We start from the raw sequence: 20179 nt of genomic DNA, 5'->3' as shown, positions 1-20179 counted from the left end.
TGTTAAATTATAACATGGATAAGTGGGGAAAATTTTGTAACTATATCAAACTTCCAGTAATAACAACTTTTTTCCTTATTTATTCAGCCAGTTCGTTTCTCTACCTTTGTAAACACCGTTGTTCTCAATATTTACATAATTAGGATTATTTTTAGATTAATCAGATGCTCCATTAAATCTAACTTTAGTGAATAATGACTTGTAGCTATATCAAACGAATAGGTGGGGGTGGGGGAAAGATAAAAAAAATAATATGATGGTCATATGCCACAGAAAAAAACAGGTGGGGGTCCTTTTATTCTTTTTTTTAATTTAAAAACAAAAAAAAAATAGTGGTTGGGTGGGGAATTTTTTTTAAAAAAAAAAAAAAAATAATCAAATCTTGCATAGTTGAAAAGAATAATAAATAATAAATAATAAAATTAGCCCGAAATACATTTACCTTTTTTTTTTTTTTTTATTTTCCAGAGTAAAGCAAAGCTAAGATACGACCGTACAATATATATTTTTGTACTTGATAAAATTTTCATTTCTCCTTTTTTTTTTTAATCGCACCAAGACAAAAAGAATAATAGGAAGTAATATACACATTTTTAATAAGTGAAATCAACAAAAACACAAGAACAACATGAGGTGATTAAGGAAATCTTGTTTATTTACTTATTTATTATCTGTTTTTGTCCATATTTCATTTATTTAATTTTTTTGGTTTTTGAATAATATGCATTTTTCCAATAGCTATTGTCCTAGTAGCTATTTCTCATCATAATAAAAAGAATATCTGTTAGCAGAAATATGTGGGGAAACGGAGCTTTAAAAGATTAAAGAATATTAATCAACTCTTTAAAAAAAAAAAAAAAAAAAAAAAAAAACCCCCCTCTTCCCTTTCCCTTCCCCCGTTTTCGTTTCCAGTTTTTTATTTTGAATCGGCATTTCGGTGAAAAAATTATTTATTATTATTTTTTTTTTTTTTTTTTAAATGAAAAAAGAATTAAGAAAAAAAAAAAAAAAAAAAAGTCTATATATAATGAGCTTAATTTTTATATTTATTTTTATTTTTAATCTTGAATTAGCTTAAGATTAAATCCTTTTTATAAATTAAATATTAATATTGTTTTTATAAATATATATAATCAATATCCTCATCAAAATAAACAGATTAGAACTCAAGCTCAAGAAAACGAATATACATACAAAAACATTGAGTTATTTGTTTAACTAATATTAACCCTTTTTTTTTCGGACATCCAAGGAATCCAAAATATCTCGGACTTTTGATTTTCATTAATAATAATAATAATAATAATAATAATAATAATAAAGGATTACTATTTGCCCATCAAAATCTAATTTTGCAAATAAAAATAGAAATAAAAAAAAAAAAGGAGAAATCTGCAAAAATCTATCAATAATAATAATAATAAAACAAAATATCAATACCTCTTTTTAAAAAAAAAAAAAACAGAAAAAAGTATTGTTTCATAATATAAAAACAAAATAAATATGGTTGCTACTCCAGACGGCGCTTCAGTCAAATCAGCAGCAGTTAGAAAGAGAAGAGCTGCTACCTTTAGATATAGACCCCAAGGTGAGAATGATGGGTCTGGCTATAACAGTGTTGTTATGGCAAGTGGTGTTCATACTCCAGCTTACACAACTGGTGCTCATACCCCGGCTTATACTACTGGTGCTCATACTCCAATGGAAGCTTCTCAAGCACCCTCTATGCAATACCCTATAGCTGAAATCGTTCCTAATACTCATTTTGCAGTTAGTGATGCTTTGAGTCATCATGAACTAGCTGACGACCTCGTCAATGATGAAGAAGAGGGAGGCGATGGATATCAAACTCCAGGTGGACATTATGAGCAACCATCTGTGGTGATCAAACCAAAGCAAATATACCAGAACCCTCAAACTCCAACCATCTTACCACAAGGTTATGCACCAGTGAATTTATGGTCAGAATTAAAGGCCAAATACCTTAAGGAGTTTTTGGCTGAATTTCTTGGCACATTAGTTTTAGTCTTACTCGGTGATGGTGTGGTTGCCCAAACTAAACTATCCCAAAAGGGTACTGTTCTTTCGTTTGAATCAGCGTTAGCCGATTTGAAAGCACAATATAATGATACTGAAACCGACTCTTTTGCTGCTATTGCTCAACTAATGGCCACGACTTTGGTTACTCCTTCTAATGCAGGTGATTTCGTTACCATTGCTATAACCTGGGGTTGCGCAGTTATGTTTGGATTTTATGCAGCTGGGGGTTCCGCCATTTCTGGTGGACATCTAAATCCTGGTGTTACCATTGCAAATTATTTTTTTAGAGGATTTCCCTTGGCAAAAGTTCCTATTTATATCTTTGGTCAAGTTTTAGGTGGTTATTTAGGTGCGCTAATTCTTTTTGGTACTTATTTGCGTCCAATAAGGGAGCTTTTCCCAGATTACAAGCAGAACGAGACTGTTATTGGTATGTTTTGTACTGTTCCTCAATCTTATTTGCGTACCAAAGATCAAGTTGTGAGTGAATTTATTGGTAGTGCTATGTTACAATTAGGTATTTTCTCATTATGTGACCCATATACTAGTACAAGTGCAGAAATGTTTCCCTTAATGTTAAATCTTTTGATCGTTGCCGTTGGTTCTGCATTAGGTTACCAAACCGCTTATGCCTTGAACATGGCAAGAGATTTGGGTCCACGTATGGCTTTGGCATCTGTTGGTGTTTCCGTTCATTTATTATTTATTGCCCACAGTCATTATTTCTGGGTTCCATTTATTGTCACCATTATTGGTTGTTGTTTCGGTGCCTTGCTGTATGATTTACTAATATATCAAGGTCATGAATCACCAGTTAATATTCCTGCTATTGAACATTGGTATAAATTTCAAAGATTTTGCAGGAAATTTAGCGGCAATAGTTCTAGTTTAAAAGATTTGGAAAGTATTGAAAATAAGAATGGTAGTACCGAAAAGAAAATTAGTGATTCTGAAGATGACGATGATGGAATTATCGACGATGGAGGATATGAGGGTAAAGGTGTTTCTAGACACATTTCTAATGACAGTGCTAACAGTAAATCTAAGAAAGTTCATTTTAAGTCGACCAATACTAATAGAAAACTAATTCCAACTGTAATGGAAGACTGAATTGTTACACATATTTTTTTTTTGCTTCAATCTTTTTTTTAATTTTTTTTTTAAAAAAAAAAAAGAAAAATTCTTTTACTTCGTTATTTAATGCTTTATGAACCGTATGTATGTTAAAAGTAAACAAACAAAGACATATTTATTATTTTATCAATTTATAAGTTCGATTTTTTATTTTACATACATACATATATATATATATATATTGAGAAGAGGAAAAAAAAAAAAAACAAATAAATAAATAAATAAATAAACAACAAAAACATCAATAATAATAATAATAATAATGACAATATACATATACTTTTTATATATTAAGGCACTGTCAGGGATTTATTTTGTCAAACAAAATAATCTGAAATATATTGTCTCATTTTGGGCCAACCATGCAAATTATCCAATTGATGATTTAATAATAATTCTTCCTCAGTCTGTACATACAAATCGGCTTCAAAATCCATTTCTTCACTGGATACCCATTTATCTCTTTTAATAACAAACCAAATCAGATAAGTTGTTGGGAAAATAAACAATTCTATATAGTAACTGAAAAAATCCGAGGTATTCCAAGGGGCAAAAGAACTCCATCCTTGAATCAAAATAATTATTACAGAGAGTAATATGGCAAAATACACACCATAGGGATAAGTCCAATTTTTAAATTTCAAATAATCTTCCTTACCTTGTTTTTTCAAACCCTGTCTAAAACGCACGGAGGTGATCAATATGCATAACCAAGATAATTGATTTGAAACGCCAACCAAATTTTGCAACCATGACCATAAAGTACCAGCACCAATAAAAGATGAACCAAAACACAAACCACCACACGCCCAAACACAGAAAACGGAGACAACTGGAACTTTATGTTTACTTCTATAAGCGAAAATCTTGGGGAAATATCCGTCAGTAGCCAAAGTGTATAGTAAACGAGAGCCGGCAAATAGGGCGTGGTTGCCAGCAGAGATCAAGGAGGTCATAATGACGGCATTCATAAAAGATCCGGCGGATTTTGCACCGACTTGTTGAAAAACAATAGTGAATGGAGAGGTCATCACTGTTTTAGTGGAAAGATTGGGATAATCGTACGGAACATTCATACCAATGAAAAACATACTGAAAACATAAAAAATAACAATTCTCCAAAATACAGTTTTGATAACTTTAGGGGTGTTTCTAACTGGATTTTTAGCTTCACCCGCAGTTAAAGTCAAAGACTCGGTACCACCATAGGAGAATGCTGCAGATACAAAAACAGTGACAAAACCTTTGAATCCATCAACAAATGGTGCATCGCCGTGGGACCAGTATTGAAAACCAATATATTTATGCATGGAATTGTGGCCTGCATTAACCACAATACTGATTATAAAGAAAATTACAATGGTGATTACTTTCAATATAGCCAACCAATATTCCATTTCGCCATAAAATCTTACATGGAAAATGTTCAAAAATAACAAACCACCCCAAACAATTAGTCCAGCAATCCAGTAATGGAAATGTTCATTCCAATATTCTATTATGATACCCAAAGCGGTCAAATCACTAGCCACACTAACCATGTCGTTAAATGTATAATTTGTCAAAATGGCAAAGCCTAAAGACTCAGAACCAAATCTACGTGCAAATGAGCAAAAGGAACCAGAAACGGGGTATAAAGTAGACATTTCGCCCAATGACAACAACGTGACGTAAACCAAGCCACCAATTATTGAATAACCTAATAATAAAGATAATGGCCCTCCGTTGGCTAATGATTTGCCACTAGATAAATACAACCCTGAACCAATGGAGCCAGCTATAGATATCATACTTACCTGACGAGCTGTTAATGATCTGTTTAGCTCATTTACTTTTTTTTTGTTATTTGAATGATCCTGTTGTTCTTGGGAAGTAGTTAATGATGATGATACTGTTAGTTCTTCCGCAGCTTGTACGGTATAATTTTTTTTATCTTGAATATCCTCGCTTTCTCCATTGGTGTTACTGTGCAAGATATCAATCAGAGACTGCATGATGTGTTTGTAAAAATAATTTGAGTTCTAGTTATGCTTTGTATAGCTCTTGATAAAAACAGTATTGTGACACGTTTGTTAGGAAGAAGTTATTCTTTAGTAGATAGTATATATCATAATAATTATTATTTTTTGATTTACAAATTTACAAATTTACAGGCTTTTATATTTTATATTAATTTTATTTATATTGTATTTTTCCTTCTTTATTTTTTTTTAGAAGAAATATCTCTTTACAAAGGTTTGTAAATATATAATTGCATACATTTTTGTCTTTAAGTTATTAAACATCCAGTAAAACTGTGTAAAGTTTTAAATAGGTGTAATTTAGTTATTAGATAAATATAATTAAAGATAGCAACAACTTTTCCATTTTCATTTATCTTTTTTTTTTTAAATATTTAGAAATTAAGAACCAAATAAAAATTGTGTCAAATTGCAGAATTGCTGCCAAGGGACTATAAAAATATTCGATGGTTTTTTTGTCGCTTAAAGTTAAATTTTTCAATCTTTTACACACATAAAAAAAGAATTACATACGGCACTAATTTATTTTCACCACCACCACCAAAGTCAATCTATGACCGAATTGTATACAATATATGAAAAAATATTATTATCTTTTTTTTTTGTTGTTGTTGTAATGAACAAGTATATAATAATCCCAAATGTTTCTAATAAAGTTACTGCCAAAAATATATATAACGAAAAAAAAATTGTTACACCAAGGTCATCAAATACAAGTAATCTTTTTTTTTTTTTAATAAAATAGGATATACATTTATTCACTACTTCAAAACTTTAGCTTAAACCTAAAAACTGTCTAGTACGTGAAAAACAAAAGCAATATACAAAAAGTGATTAGCGAAGCTAAAATGATAGCGTTTTTCTTTCTTCTAGTATTAATTTTGCCAATAAGAGTATTTACACCTGGAATGCGACCTAACACTCCAAACATTTTTGTCTGTGCATTCTGTAACACTCTTCTTTGTGTCATAAACTGTTCTCTGGTTTCCCAAGCTTGCTGGATCAAATTATCGACAACCCCATGTGTTTGTTCAATTTTGCGACTTTCTTCATTTATATAATCGTCTTCATTGGTGTTATTATTTTGTGATTGTGCGTTTTCTTGATCCTGCAAGATATCTTTTTTTATATTTGCCAATAGATTTAGTTTGTTTCTTTCTTGTTGGATACAACTTCTCAACGCAAAAAATTGTTTTTGAGATTCAGCCAAATTTTCTCTATGATGTTGTAACTGAGCTAATTTAGAAGATGTGTTGTCTACCAATCTGGTCAAATTCTCTATAATTTTGCTTCTGTCATTAAAATTACTTTCAATTTGTTCATCTAATTTGGATTCACTAGTACTTTTTGTAGAACTTGTGGCTTGTGCATATGAACTATACTTAGTTAATAATTCTTGCGAGTTACTTTCCAATGATATGATCTGTGAACGAACAGTAGCAAACGAAGACATTTGTTAGTTGTTATTTGTTATTTTTATTATTTTTGGTGATAATAAGAATAAAGAGGTTGTTAGTAATAATGTTGTTTGAAACCTATAGAAAATAATAAGGAAAGAAAAAGATAGTATTTAATATCTATTACTTTTAAAAAAGGATTAAAAAAAAAAAAAAAAAAAAAAAAAAAAAAAAAAAAAAGTGCAACTGTGAGTCCGAACTTGTGATTAAGCCGAGAGAAAACAAAAAGATTCGAAAAGTTTAAAAATGTATACGCTGCACCATCTTTGCAAATATTCACCAATATTATCATCATTACCATTAACCACCATATCAATATCGCATGAATGAACAACTTCCCAAATACTATAATCATCTGAAGCAAATGGCAATGAAACTAAATCCGACATAATAGGAAATTCATATCCATTTTTAGATGCGACCCTATATATCTCATTAATATTGATTGTAGATATAATAGTTTTGCTACTATGTCCACATCCTATTTCTTCTTCTTTTGTTAATCTAAATATAAAACATGGTTGCATATATTCTTCATTGTATTTAATTACACCACGTAAGATATACTCTTTTGATATATTAACCTCACCATTATTAATGGGTATGATCTTAACTTGAAAATCAATTATAGAATCTAGTGGATAATTAAAATGTCTTTCCAAGTCATTGCTGATAGCTCTAAAACTTTGCTGATTCAAGTGTGGAAGTTCTTCATATGAGTTGAAATATATGATTTTATTACAATGTGTTCTTAAAAAGTTACGTAGTTTTGGTAATTGTTGGTAATAGTCAGTAAATGTGATAGGCATCGTAATCAATGATAATTTAATGTAGTGTATTACATGTATCTTTGAAGCATTGAATAAATAATTGATGAGATGAGTTATAAACTGCAAAGAGAGAAGAAAAGATAAAAGAAAAAAAAAAAAAAAATTCTGAAGAATAGGATGCACATTATCTTGAATATAGAAATAATGAAAAAAAGAAAAAAGAAAAAAAAAAGAGGATAAATAATAAATAATTAAATAACAATAAATAAATAATAAATAATGATAAATAAATAATAAATAATAAATAATAAATAATAAATAATAATAATAGATGGCTTGTATCAGAAAAAATGCCTTGATTTAACTTGAAATTCAAACATTATTTCCTCTTTTTTTATTCCTTAATATTTCAATTAAGGTTAAATAAATAAACATACAACCAAATGAGCAGTACTGAGGTCTTTTCTCAAAATAAATAAAGTTAAAAGCATTACCTAAAATGGTTTCAACAAATAAATAAAACGATACATTATTTTTCACATAATACTAGAAATCACAAAAGGGAAACACAAAGAAGTCATCAATATTAGGTTTCTTTGGCTAATGCATCTTCAGTCAACGGCCAAGAACTTTTTGATTTCAGCAATGGCTTTACCTGGATTCAAACCTTTTGGACAAGTTCTAGTACAGTTCAAAATAGTATGGCATCTGTAAACAGACATAGAGTTTTGCAACTCTTCCTTTCTAGAAGCGAATGCTTCATCTCTGGTATCAACCATCCATCTGTAAGCTTGCATTAAAACAGCTGGGCCTAAGTACTCTTCACTGTTCCACCAGTATGATGGACAAGAAGTGGAACAACAAGCACACAAAATACATTCGTATAAACCATCCAACTTCTTACGGTCCTCAACAGATTGTAAAATTTCTTTACCATCTGCTGGAAACTTGGCTCTATGTAAATATGGATGAATACTCTTGTACTGTTTGTAAAATTGAGTTAAATCTGGAACTAAATCCTTAACAATGTGCATATGTGGCAATGGATAGATCTTTACAGTTTTGTTAACGTTTTTGTCAATTTTACATAAACAAGCCAAAGTGTTTCTACCACCAATGTTCATGGCACAAGAACCACAGATACCTTCTCTACAGGATCTCCTGAAAGTCAAAGTGTGATCTTGCTCATTCTTAATTTTTAATAAAGCATCTAAAACCATAGGCCCACAATCGTTTAAATCGACTTGGAATTCTTGCATTTTTGGCTTAACAGCTGGAGTATCTGGGTTCCATCTGTAAATTTTAAAGCTTTTCATCTTTGGTGGCTTTGTAGCGGTGGCAGCAGCGGTAGCTAGAGTTCTTTTTGAAATGACACTTTTCAACATTGCTAATTTTTATGATAGACTGAATTATGCTTATGGAAGTCTGGTGGTTTATTTATTTACTTATTTGATTAGATGTTTTTTTTTAAAAAAAGAAAAGAAAAGAGTAAAGGAATTGTAATTTTTTTCTATTGCTTAACAATAAGATAAGAAAAATAATAAAAGCAGTTTTCAACTCGGATAATTATAAAAAAAGAGGAATAATGAAAAAGAAAGTAGAAAAAAAGTGATTAAATTAAAACCAAACTTTAATGTGAAGGATTAGAAAAGAAAACTTTTTAGAAGAAGAAGAAAAAAAAATAAAATAAAAAATAAAAAATAAAAATAAAAAATAAAAAATAAAAAATAAAAAATAAAAAATAAAAATAAAAAATAAAAATAAAAAATAAAAAATAAAAAATAAAAAATCATAATGGATGCTGCGTTTTAGCAATGAAGCCAGACAAAGAAACATACGCATGAAGCAGGGCCCCTTCGCTCCGCTCCCCCCGGACATAAAATAAAGCTTGTTTTTCTTTTAATTTTTTCATTTGATTTTGCATTTGGGCGGGTTTTTTCGGAGCCGAAAAAAAAAAAATAATTGGATGCCCAACATAAACTAATAGTAATGCTCTGCGTGTATTTCTACACCTCGTACCGTAAAACCTCATTTGGCAGAAAAGGAAAAATGCTCTAACTGCAATCTCTTCGTTTAGTGTATCCTTTGACCCGATATTTAGTCCGATAGTTTGAACTACTCACTAACAAAAATTTTAGCGTATCGAAAGATCCGAATATGTAAACTAAAATGCTCGTTTTATTTAAAGTCATACAATTTTTTGTCAGTGTATTGCTAACAAAAAAAGATATTTTCATATTATACACAACATATACAATAATACAAATCAACTTTTCACAGTTAAGGGCGTGTGGTCTAGTGGTATGATTCTCGCTTTGGGTGCGAGAGGCCCTGGGTTCAATTCCCAGCTCGCCCCTTCTTTATTTTTTTTATTTTTACTTTTCCATTTCAATACTCTGTGAACAAGTTCTATAATTGTTTAAATCATATTGTTGAAATCATAATATCTAAAGTTATAAAAAAAAGACATCTTAGCATAAAATTATATTACAAATGTATATATATAATAAAATAAATCCCGTCTCTATGGGGTTGCATCCAAATATTTTCTAGCTCTTTTTTGGACCATAATTATAGCGTCTAATAACATTCTTCTATCATTAGAATTTGGGATAGGGTATTTCCAAACAACAAATTGTCCATCATCGCTCACTACATTAATTACCAACTGTCTACCATCATCAATGGGCGTGCTTTCAATGTTTTCAAGTCTACTCATACAAATACATTGTAGATTACAAATGTTAATCTCTGCAATTCTCTCCTGTGAAACACACAAAATTGTTTCCTTTCCTGGCAACAAAACATGCGCGACATAGTGGTCTTTCATGTATTGACCACCATTACACATCTTCAACCAGTACTGCCCCTGCGATTCCCTTTCATTATAGCTTTTGACAACTTTATTCTCACCCAAAAACCTAGGGAACCTAACTGGACGAACCCCATTCGCGTCTAAAACCGTAGTCGTGTTTTTAATTCCTTCACTTACATTGCTGGCCATATCTAAAAATCCAATAACCGTCTTCGTCGGTATCCCTATCAAGCCTTTCCCTAACCCCTTGAGAAATCCGCCAGTTCCTTGTTTTTTCGCACCTTCTATCGGATCTCTTGCCACTCCAGTTAAACCCGATGCTACACCATTCACCAAAGAATTAAACCCAGAACTGAACCCGTTAATGTCATGGTTATATCTGTTTTGTCTCTGTTGCAGTAAACGTCTTTGCTGGAAACTTTTGTCTTGTGTAGCAGCACTTAGCCCCTTAGCTACAGAGCCTGTCAACTTGCTAACACTATCCGAAAACCCATAAACAGACATCTTGAAAAAACTGATACTTCCCTTAGCTATACTAATCCCTAACTCCTCAGGTCTGTCATTCATCACGTAGCCTTGATATGGCCTGTAAAATATGTCATGAAACCCACTACTTAAATTGTTAAATAGCCCGATCGGATTACCAAAAACATCCGCATAACCAACTATTTTATATAATTGACTGAAAATCGTTGCCCTATAATGCTCTTTAACACAGTTTAGCAAAGTACTAGTGCTGACTTTTAAATTCTCCAACAGCAATGAGTTCAATTGAATTGGTGCGTCATTGACATTCCCTAGCGCCATAGTTAAAACATTCACCAACATCATTAGTGCACTTTCTGGAGGTACTTCAACTTCTTTGGAATCATCCAAACTGTTAATATGTTCAGTACGCATAAAACTTAAGTGCAAAACAGTTGGTTGCAAGTGCAACGTTTCAAAATAAATATCATTGCTTTCTACATTCAAACTAGAATGGGGTAATGTAATCACAAACTCATCCTTCGAATCGTAGCTTGTATCATCGTACAACTTATCCTGCACCAACATGTGCCACGAAGCCCCCGGGAAGTCCAAAAAGTCAATCAAAGATAAAACAAAATCCTCATCTAATTTAACTGTTAATTCCTGTAGCAATATAGTGGCATGCTTAAAATATGTCAACCCCCTGGTCTCGTCGTTTACTTTAGATATAGACCCAGAAAATACCGGATGGTTATCTAATTCTTCAGACCTGTCTGGTATAATTGTAGGGTACACAACGTTCGGATATAATCCACCAAACAATTGGTTGTCAATTTGAATCCATTTTAGTTTCCAACTAAAAGTTTGATACAACTTAGAATTGTTGTACTTAAATTCAAGTCCCTTAATATTAACATAACATAACTCTTGCAATTGGTGATTAATTAATGAAATGCCCAACCCTTCAAAAGATAATGAGACCTTCAAAAAACTATGTCTATCTGCTTTATCATCATTCACAACAAACTTATCATTACTGTTTAATGTCGCGCTACTACTATTATTACTAGTAGTACCAATAATACTATTACCACCACCACCACCACCACTACTACTACTACTACTACCACCACTACCATTATTGTTATTACTGCGGCCCACAGTATTTCCAGTAGTAACAACAGAACTGGTACTGTTTACACTCATTCTTGGTTCTAAATTATTGTTTGATGAAGATGTAGAGACCCTTGGTGGTAAAGCTGGTGGTTGTTTTTGTTTCTTTGATTTGGATTTCAATTTGTACATACTGGTTTCTTCATTATATTTAGTAATCACTAAAGCCTGTATAGGACCATCAGTCATAATATTCAACTCGGCGTATAGCCCCTCTGGATAGTCTTTGGAAGGCGCCTCCAATTGCATTGGCCTTAAATTTCCAATCTCCCTTAGATCAACAGAACGTCTTTTGTTTTTATACTCAATTATTAACCTTTTCTCCTTAGCAGATGGGAAGTCCCAAGAAAAGGGCATCATAGTATAACTTAATAATTGATATGCAATTGGTTCAAACTGAGGTTTTTTCAAATACAATGATTCATTATAATCATCACTGTCCTGATTAGCGTCGGCATAATAACTCCCATCCGAATCAAGTTTTGATGGATCCCGTTGATACATTATAAACTCATAAGGGCTAAAATTCCTTAAAGAAAATGGCCAATCACTTTGAGAATCCTTAATTTCTAAAAATAATGTGGCATTTTCGCAAACCGTTTCGATCTTAACCAAAATATGCTTGCCACGTGAACTATCAAATAGTTTGACATATGTGGTACCAATATCTCCAAGTTTAAAAGCCTCAGAGTATTTCCCACCAGGCATCGCCAATCTACAAAATTTATTTTGTGCCAACGACATATTGTATAGTGGATATGACGCACTTTGGTTTAACACTGTTTCCAATTTTGACATCGTCTCAGCTAAAACCAAATCAGACTTGTAACTATTTTTCATAATGTACCTTGGGTTTATATAAATCGATTTCGTCAATTTGTATTTACCCTCGCCCTCAGAAATATGAATACCCAACTCAGACTCCATAGTCTTGTTTGGAATAGATAGTTTTAGATCAATACTCTGTCCAACAACTTCAATTGTTGTCGCCTTAGACCACTCGGTTTCCCTCATCTTAAATTGCGCCAATTGTTTATTTTGGTCTTCATTAAAGGAAAACATTTCTGGAGCAGACACATACTCATTATTAGCTATAGCTCTAACTTTACTTGAAAAAATATTAGAAGACTGATTTGCTCTGACATAGATATCACGTTCGGTACCATTCAAAATAATATATGGTGCATATATCTTCAAAACCTCATTGTTAGAATCGTGTTTCTTATGGTAATGAATGTTCAAAAATAACGTTTCTCCAGTGGATCTTTTAACCATTTCGATTTTATTCTCAGTACCAACAGAACTATCCTTGGGAACAGAAATTAAAGAATAATCTGCCGAATAATACCCTGATCCCTTTGGAGATAATCTGAAAAAGATAAAATCATCAAAATTAATGTTATGAACAGGAATACTTTCTCCCCTTGGTAAATCTGCTACAAAACTCTCGCCCTTATTTTTAGCCACTAGCTCAAATTTCATATCATAAGGTAATAGATTCTCAACCTCAATAGGTGGTGATATCTCAATTTCCATGTGCGGATAGACTCTGGCTAATTTTTCCATTTTATTATACTTAGCCTCCATCTTAAAATAAAATCCGGTGCTGCTTTCGATTTCCTCACATCTTTCAAACATTGAATCCATTAATAACGTTTTCCAAGTGAATGGAGTTTCAGACCAGGTGTATTGTAAATTGTCAGATACGGGCCTAATCAACAAATCTGCCGTAAATACATCTCTAAAGGGCACAGATTTCCTGGCATCAGGCTCAACAAAAACAGATTTTTCTCCATTGATTCTAACTTCAATTGTGTTTGCTGTCTGATTATACATAGTTAACGAAGAGCTAAAAGTTATCGTTTTCACATTATCAGACCCTAGCTCTGTTTTACAACAAATCCTATGATGATACGAAGGTGTAGGTGGCAGTAAAGTATAGATATCTTCTGATTCAAAACTAACATCCAGACGAAAGCTATTTTGAAAATCATCACTTTTCACTCTAAACCCTAAAAAAAGTTTGGTGTTATCAGTATCTAAATTCTCTCTCACTTTTCTCCAATCCTCAAACTCCCAAGGAATACTATCACCATAATGCAACAAAATCTTACTTGTTTGTCCGCCGTTCATAGTGTCAATCCAAACTTCCAAATCTTCACCAATGTCATTAATTATCCTATAAGGCTTTATTTCACCCCTTGGTTTAATTTTTTCATAATTATAAATCGACTCAGGGATCGTAGACAACAAACTAATTGATTGAGATGTTAGAGTGATCTCAGATAACTTTTTTGAGTACAAATCCACAGATAAATCTGCATCTCCCACAATATCGTTCTTAGAAATATGAAAGGTAAAGGGGACTTGCTCGATCAGAGGCTCCCAGCTCGATTTTGAATAATTAAATATGTTAACATAAGTTTCAAAAGTACTGATAGCATCAAAAGCACCAGACCAATCTTTTGCTTGCAAAGAAAATGGTTTCACATCCAAATCCAACATTGGCAACTCATTTATATCACCAATCAAAGCTAAACGCATTCCTTGAAAGTCTGCTTGGAATTTTTCGCTACACAATAATGCTACTTTGCCGGGTTGAATTTTATCATCTTTCTTATCGGACATAGTATTCCAACTAATGTCAGATAGGACACTGGGTGCATATTTCGCCAACGCCAACTTGAACTCTCTTGAAAAATTAACCTCGGCATTTTGTTGTCCCAATCCAGATTCTTCTTCCTTTTTTTCAACCCCATTTTCACCAATCAAACCCTTCTCAGTGGCCATTGACACAGCTTTGTTAAAAATATCCATCGCCAATCTAATATCTCTTAGGGACAATCTCATAACCAACGGATCAACTAATAAAGTAACATCTGTTTTAATCTTGTTTTCTGTGGATCTAGAATCACATAGCCCACTCACACAAAAATCATCAATCAATCTGATGTGTTCTTTATCGAAGCTCTCCATATTACATAAAAACATACCAATCTTATCAGCTCTTATGTTGAACACATCTTGATGAGTAATCAAAGTCCTGCCTACCCTAAACACAACAGCTTCTGAGTCCAAATCCGATGGATCCGCTAATAAAATCACGGAGGAATCAATCATATCAAACACATAATTAAATTTAGTTTTCATTTCATCGGTTTTGCTGGCATCAGATTTAACAAGGGTCTCAGACCCTGAAATAATGCTAGCAGTTTTATCTGCTACATTCAACGAAATCTGGTCGCTAGGAGAAGCAAAACAGTGAACAGAAAACAATCTCAAAGATATCAAATAATCTACCGCCAAAATTATTTTAGGGCTATCAATGGTCAAAAAGAGATTGATCAGATTTTTTTCAGGGTACAGAATTTTTTCTATGCCAATTTGAAATTGTTTACGATCAGAAGAAATTGCAGGTATCAACTTAACATGCTTATTTTCCTTATTTTCTCTCGTATCTTCAATAGAAAACGCGGAAAAGAATCCATTCCCTTTATAGCTGCCATTATTTTTCATCGTGATAGCAAATCCGGAATCATGTAAAGAAATAGTTGTTAAACCACACTGCTCAATGTCCTCAACGTTGCTGGTGTTATCATACAAAGACAAAGATATATCAGGAAGCGAAAATGACAAATCCAAAGATAACGCATCTGGATCCTTCTGCTTGGTTTCCTTAGTTTCTAAGTCATTAAAAATATTTGTATTGACACTATAGTTATTATGTGGTGCTATAATATCATTCGCCTTTATTGCTTCATTTTCGATATCCTCTGTGGTTGAATTCGCATCGTATGAAAATGTTGCCGCTATCCTGGGAAATAAATCTAACAAATAATTCACTTGTGTTTCCGTTAGTTTCATAAACAAAGGTGATAGATTACCCTTGATTTTTAATGCAGGCACAAGATTGGAAGGATTAGAATTGAAATCAATATTAAATATTAAGTCCAAATTATCAACCATATTTGACTTTTGAGTACAATTCGAAAAGTTGAAAAAGGAGGTAACTTTGGTGGACCTTAATCCTGTTTGAATGCGGTTAATCATGGCTTTTGAATTTGTGTTTGTAAAACTGTTACTTAAGTAAAACTCCCCCAAATAGAATGTTACATCATCACATAGGCCCTTTTTCGGATCAATCACTTTTGGTAACTTGATAATGGGCGTTTTAACCAAAACATTCAATTTTAGTTTATTAATTGTATCAATGCTGGGTGCCTGGTTGTACGCAGCTTCTCTTGCCTTGTCAAAAATTGTTTTCGTTTTTTGAAAAGTGCTGAAATACTCAAAAATTCTATTGATAGTTTGTTCAATGAAATTAATTTTAATAGAGCTGGATTTAAAATCAAAACTGGATGTGTAATCATTTGTGTTGTTAACAGTGTCAAAAGTTTCATAAGTGAACTCTGCAACTTCATCCTCAACCATACTAATAATCTGTCTGATATCTGAGTCCACATTTAAATTGTGATGAAGTTCATCGCGCAACAAGATGCTTCCTAACCTTCCGACCACCTTCATTTTTTCAGGCAAATAAATCAAATCAATCATGCCCTTGGATAATTCCATAGTGGCTATCTTCTCAAACTCATCTACGATTAATAATGTTGTTTGGTCCATCTTCAAACACAAATTGATTTTTTGTGGAGATGTCTCCAAATTTTCAGCATTATGTCTTAGGACATCGGCAGGAATATTCTCTGCAGTTGGATCAGTAAACGTGGTCATAATATAATTTAACAACGTCAAAATAGATTTACTATTTAAAACTACCTTCAAAGCCGATAATTGCAAATCGATATCTTGATCGTACACCTCAATTAGTGAAGTTTCATATTCAACAAGTCTTTGGCTTCTTTTGTAATTCATGTCAAACAAAGTAAAATCATCGGAAACTTTGCTTGAAGTAACTATATATTTCAACTCTTTACTCGAATCAGGATACATAAAATCTTCAATATAAAAATTGGCCAAACCAACAGTGACGTACATATCCTTGGGTGTCTTTCCAAAAGTGAAGTTCAATTTATCACCGCCAATAGAAACTAATGTTTCCGCTTTCATAGACTCCCTATCAACGCATTTTTTTAATACAATTTCTGTGGAATCAACATCCAATTTCATTTGAAACGACCTCTGTACCAGTTCATCTTTGCTCAAACTGTCTATGTACTTTTTGGTTTGTCTTAACTGTCTTTGAACCAAAATATTACTCCTTTCCCTCTCTGATATTTTTTCGCTAGCTGCCTCTCCTATGTGATGGGCATCATCTTCAGTTTCATTATTTGTGTTGGGCAGGCAAGTTGCAATTAAATTCATAATGATTTTGTACTGATAATCGTTTAAACACACTTTCAATGTTGGTAACACACCAGTTGTTCTAATTTTAGGCAAATTCAAAGCTTTTGGTAAGATACAAATGTCAATAACGAATTCAAAATGCATCTTCTCCAAAACGGCATATTGATTGTCATTTTCAGAATAGCCAGAACTAGAAATAGTGGAACGAATGTCAGGACCAACCAAAAATTGTGCATTGTCTAAACATAATTTAAAACGATCAAACATTAATCTATTGACATCTTTGGGATCGATTTTGTTATAATCTTCAACACTTAATTTTTTTAGCTCTTTAATTTTCTCTCTTGATACCAAATCAGATACCATCGAAATATGACCAGCATCTATAATGGCACATGGAGTGTCCCAAACGTGTGGATCTAGCGGGATAATAATTAACGGTGTTTGTAGATCCAAATTCACATCAAAAGTCTGATGCTCTTCTAAAAGTGCTTCAATACCCATTCTAGTTTGGGTGGTCCAAGTTTCAACAGTACTTTCAGCAGCCGACATAATGGCTGCAATCGTATCGTAGTGTTGTCTTGGTGGTTTGAAAAATTGCATAACTCTGTTAATAAAATGAACGTGGTAATAAATAGACATACTTTGCAATTTGACTCCTAAAGAACTATCAGCGTCGATATCCAATGGGTTATGCTCAAAGTTGATCAGAAAAAAGGGGTCACCTTCTGTGACTAATTTGGAATTATCGACACTGTCGGTATTAACCTTGACAATGTGTTTATTCAAAGTATTTGGAGATCCATCAACGACTGTAAATTGGAAAAGTTTAAAATTCAGACCATACGAATTTGGTCTTTGAAATAACTCAGTTTGACAATTTTCAAAAATCATTTCACCTAGCGTTAAATTATTTGCTTTATCCTTCAAAGTTAAGGAACCCCTGTCTAATTTGCTTGTTATTCTTAAAGTAATCCGATCGTCTGGCGTAGAATATTCAGCGATTTCATTATTTTCGTCAAAGTCGATCGCATCGTATAATTCCTGTTTTTGTTCTTCTGTCATTTCCAAGTTTTCGGTTTGAGAAGAATTATTCCCATACCACCAGTTTGAAATCCAGTTGTTTTGGGACTTATTGGTGCCATTAGAATCAGATGAGCCCGGTGGAGCGTTTATTTTTTCTTTTAAATATTCTTTCTTAGCTAAAGTTCTGAAAAACCTGATATCATCAATGGGTAGATCAGCATTCAATTTGTCCAATTCATTTTCATCCTCAACATTTGGCAATGGGGTTAAAAGATCTGGCATTGCTAATTTTTTTTTCCACAAGGCAATATATTTGCCCTCTTTTACCTTTCTTTCCTTAATATAATCCCAGGTTTTTTTATAATTCTTGTCGTGAACTTCATTCAAAACACAATTGGCAACATACTTGAACCATCCCTTGGGGTTTTCGGAGACAGTATACTTTGGCCTCAGTTTCCTGTATTTCCAGGATTTCTTAAACCACTGGTATTTAGACATGGAACCTAATAGCTCCTTGTATTGATTGTCGTCTAATGTAAGCCCTAATTTGGAAAAATCTAGCAACGCCTCTATATGTGGATTGGTCTCTGTAGATCCCAATTTATTCAAACTCAGTCTACAAGTACCCGTAACAGGGGCTAATAAATATTGATATTCCATATCAGTATTATCTTCAGTGACAATAGAAGACTTAAAACTGTCAATCATTTTCGAAGTGTCCATATCAAATATGGTGTCCTTACAATTGGTGTTCCAATATAAAGACAACGAATTTAAGCTCAATAGCTTATGTGTAATTTCTTGAGTGATAGAGATGAAACTAGGCATCCAATTTTCATTTGTGGAAACTGCTGATAGTTCGTTTAAAGTCACACCAACACAGTATGGATCTTCTGAAAATATGCAATCTAAATCTTCATATCTAATGTGAATGTTTTTAAAAGTAATCTGAACATTATCTATAATTTTCGTGATTAAATTTTGAGTGAAAGATTGATTTTTTTTGGAATTTGCATCATCAGCTGGCTTAGCATCATTGGCCATTTCCAATTCATTTAATGTAGCCATTTTCCTTTTGAATTCCCTTTTAGCGTCTTCCTCCGAATCATATGAATCCAAAGTTCTAGGAACAGCCAATAAAAAGACATCATTTATTACAATCTTGACTGGTTTGTTTTTTAAACTGGACCACGGGACAATCAAGGTTAAATCACCTAAAATACCAGACTTAACATCAAGAGGGAGTTGTAAAGCATCTAAGGCATCTTTACGTAACTTTAAATTTTTTAGTTTGGCATCCCCATTCCAAATACCTACTTCCAATTGGTTTTCATCAAAGTTCTCAACATAAGATCCTAGAATTCTATTTAAAAATGTAGCAGCAAAGGATTCTAACATAATACACTAGTCAGTTGATTTTATTTCAATTGTTAATTCTTCTTTTTTTTTTTTTTTTTTTTTTTTTTGGATTGTTTTTATTTGCTTGTTTTGTTTTTGTTTTTTTTTTTTCTTAATCTGTTTAAGATAATTTTTTTTTTTCCCTTCTGTAGTTAATGTTTCAATTAAAAATTACACATAAATAAAAGAATTAAGATCAAACAAAAAAATTGAACATTATTGCTGCTACTTTTATCAAGTCACAAATTAATGAGGGGAAAAACAACGAAAAGTCGGTTTGTTTTTTTTTTTTTTTTTTTTTTTCAAAGTTGACTGAGAAAAGTTTTCCGGTCTCAAAATTTTATCACCCTTAAAAAAAAAAGTTGTGTTACTTGGCTAATTTTTTAGTTTTATTGCTTTTCTTATGTGCAAAAATTGTTTATAAAAGGCTTTTCGGACTACAAGACATTCTGAATGTATTTTATTACTGGGTTGCTATACGAAATGCGTTTTTCAGTTCTCGTTTCTATTATTGAACTTCGCTTTTTGTTATTTTTGCATTATTTTAAAAGAGATGTTTGTATCACGTGATTG

The 20179-nt window shown here is 32.3% G+C and overlaps 6 protein-coding genes and 1 non-coding gene across 7 annotated transcripts; 2 read left to right on the top strand and 5 right to left on the bottom strand.

Annotated features, from left to right (window-relative positions):
• Positions 1 to 1503: 1503 nt before the first annotated feature.
• On the top strand, positions 1504 to 3150 carry FPS1 (Fps1p; the record flags this gene model as incomplete). Its single annotated transcript, XM_046080294.1, has 1 exon — positions 1504 to 3150. The coding sequence occupies one exon, from the start codon at positions 1504 to 1506 to the stop codon at positions 3148 to 3150; it is 1647 nt and encodes a 548-aa protein (XP_045935546.1).
• A 341-nt stretch (positions 3151 to 3491) lies between these two features.
• SCDLUD_001377 (uncharacterized protein) lies at positions 3492 to 5168 on the bottom strand (the record flags this gene model as incomplete). Its single annotated transcript, XM_046080293.1, has 1 exon — positions 3492 to 5168. The coding sequence occupies one exon, from the start codon at positions 5166 to 5168 to the stop codon at positions 3492 to 3494; it is 1677 nt and encodes a 558-aa protein (XP_045935545.1).
• An 823-nt stretch (positions 5169 to 5991) lies between these two features.
• GOS1 (Gos1p) lies at positions 5992 to 6648 on the bottom strand (the record flags this gene model as incomplete). Its single annotated transcript, XM_046080292.1, has 1 exon — positions 5992 to 6648. One exon carries the CDS (start codon positions 6646 to 6648, stop codon positions 5992 to 5994), a length of 657 nt encoding a protein of 218 aa, XP_045935544.1.
• A 210-nt stretch (positions 6649 to 6858) lies between these two features.
• Positions 6859 to 7461, bottom strand: ATG10 (E2-like conjugating enzyme; the record flags this gene model as incomplete). Its single annotated transcript, XM_046080291.1, has 1 exon — positions 6859 to 7461. The coding sequence occupies one exon, from the start codon at positions 7459 to 7461 to the stop codon at positions 6859 to 6861; it is 603 nt and encodes a 200-aa protein (XP_045935543.1).
• Positions 7462 to 8033: 572 nt separating this feature from the next.
• SDH2 (succinate dehydrogenase iron-sulfur protein subunit SDH2) lies at positions 8034 to 8807 on the bottom strand (the record flags this gene model as incomplete). The annotated part of the gene is made up of 1 exon (XM_046080290.1): positions 8034 to 8807. The coding sequence occupies one exon, from the start codon at positions 8805 to 8807 to the stop codon at positions 8034 to 8036; it is 774 nt and encodes a 257-aa protein (XP_045935542.1).
• An 899-nt stretch (positions 8808 to 9706) lies between these two features.
• Positions 9707 to 9778, top strand: SCDLUD_001373. The gene has a single exon. It is a non-coding gene; the product is annotated as a tRNA-Pro (tRNA).
• A 168-nt stretch (positions 9779 to 9946) lies between these two features.
• On the bottom strand, positions 9947 to 19606 carry VPS13 (membrane morphogenesis protein VPS13; the record flags this gene model as incomplete). Its single annotated transcript, XM_046080289.1, has 1 exon — positions 9947 to 19606. One exon carries the CDS (start codon positions 19604 to 19606, stop codon positions 9947 to 9949), a length of 9660 nt encoding a protein of 3219 aa, XP_045935541.1.
• Between the last annotated feature and the right edge of the window lie 573 nt (positions 19607 to 20179).

The sequence above is a fragment of the Saccharomycodes ludwigii genome, chromosome II (genome assembly GCF_020623625.1).
Source record: "Saccharomycodes ludwigii strain NBRC 1722 chromosome II, whole genome shotgun sequence".
Lineage (NCBI taxonomy): Eukaryota > Fungi > Ascomycota > Saccharomycetes > Saccharomycodales > Saccharomycodaceae > Saccharomycodes > Saccharomycodes ludwigii.
The sequence above is the reverse complement of the archived record's forward strand: the minus strand, read 5'-3'. Positions and strand labels throughout refer to the sequence as shown.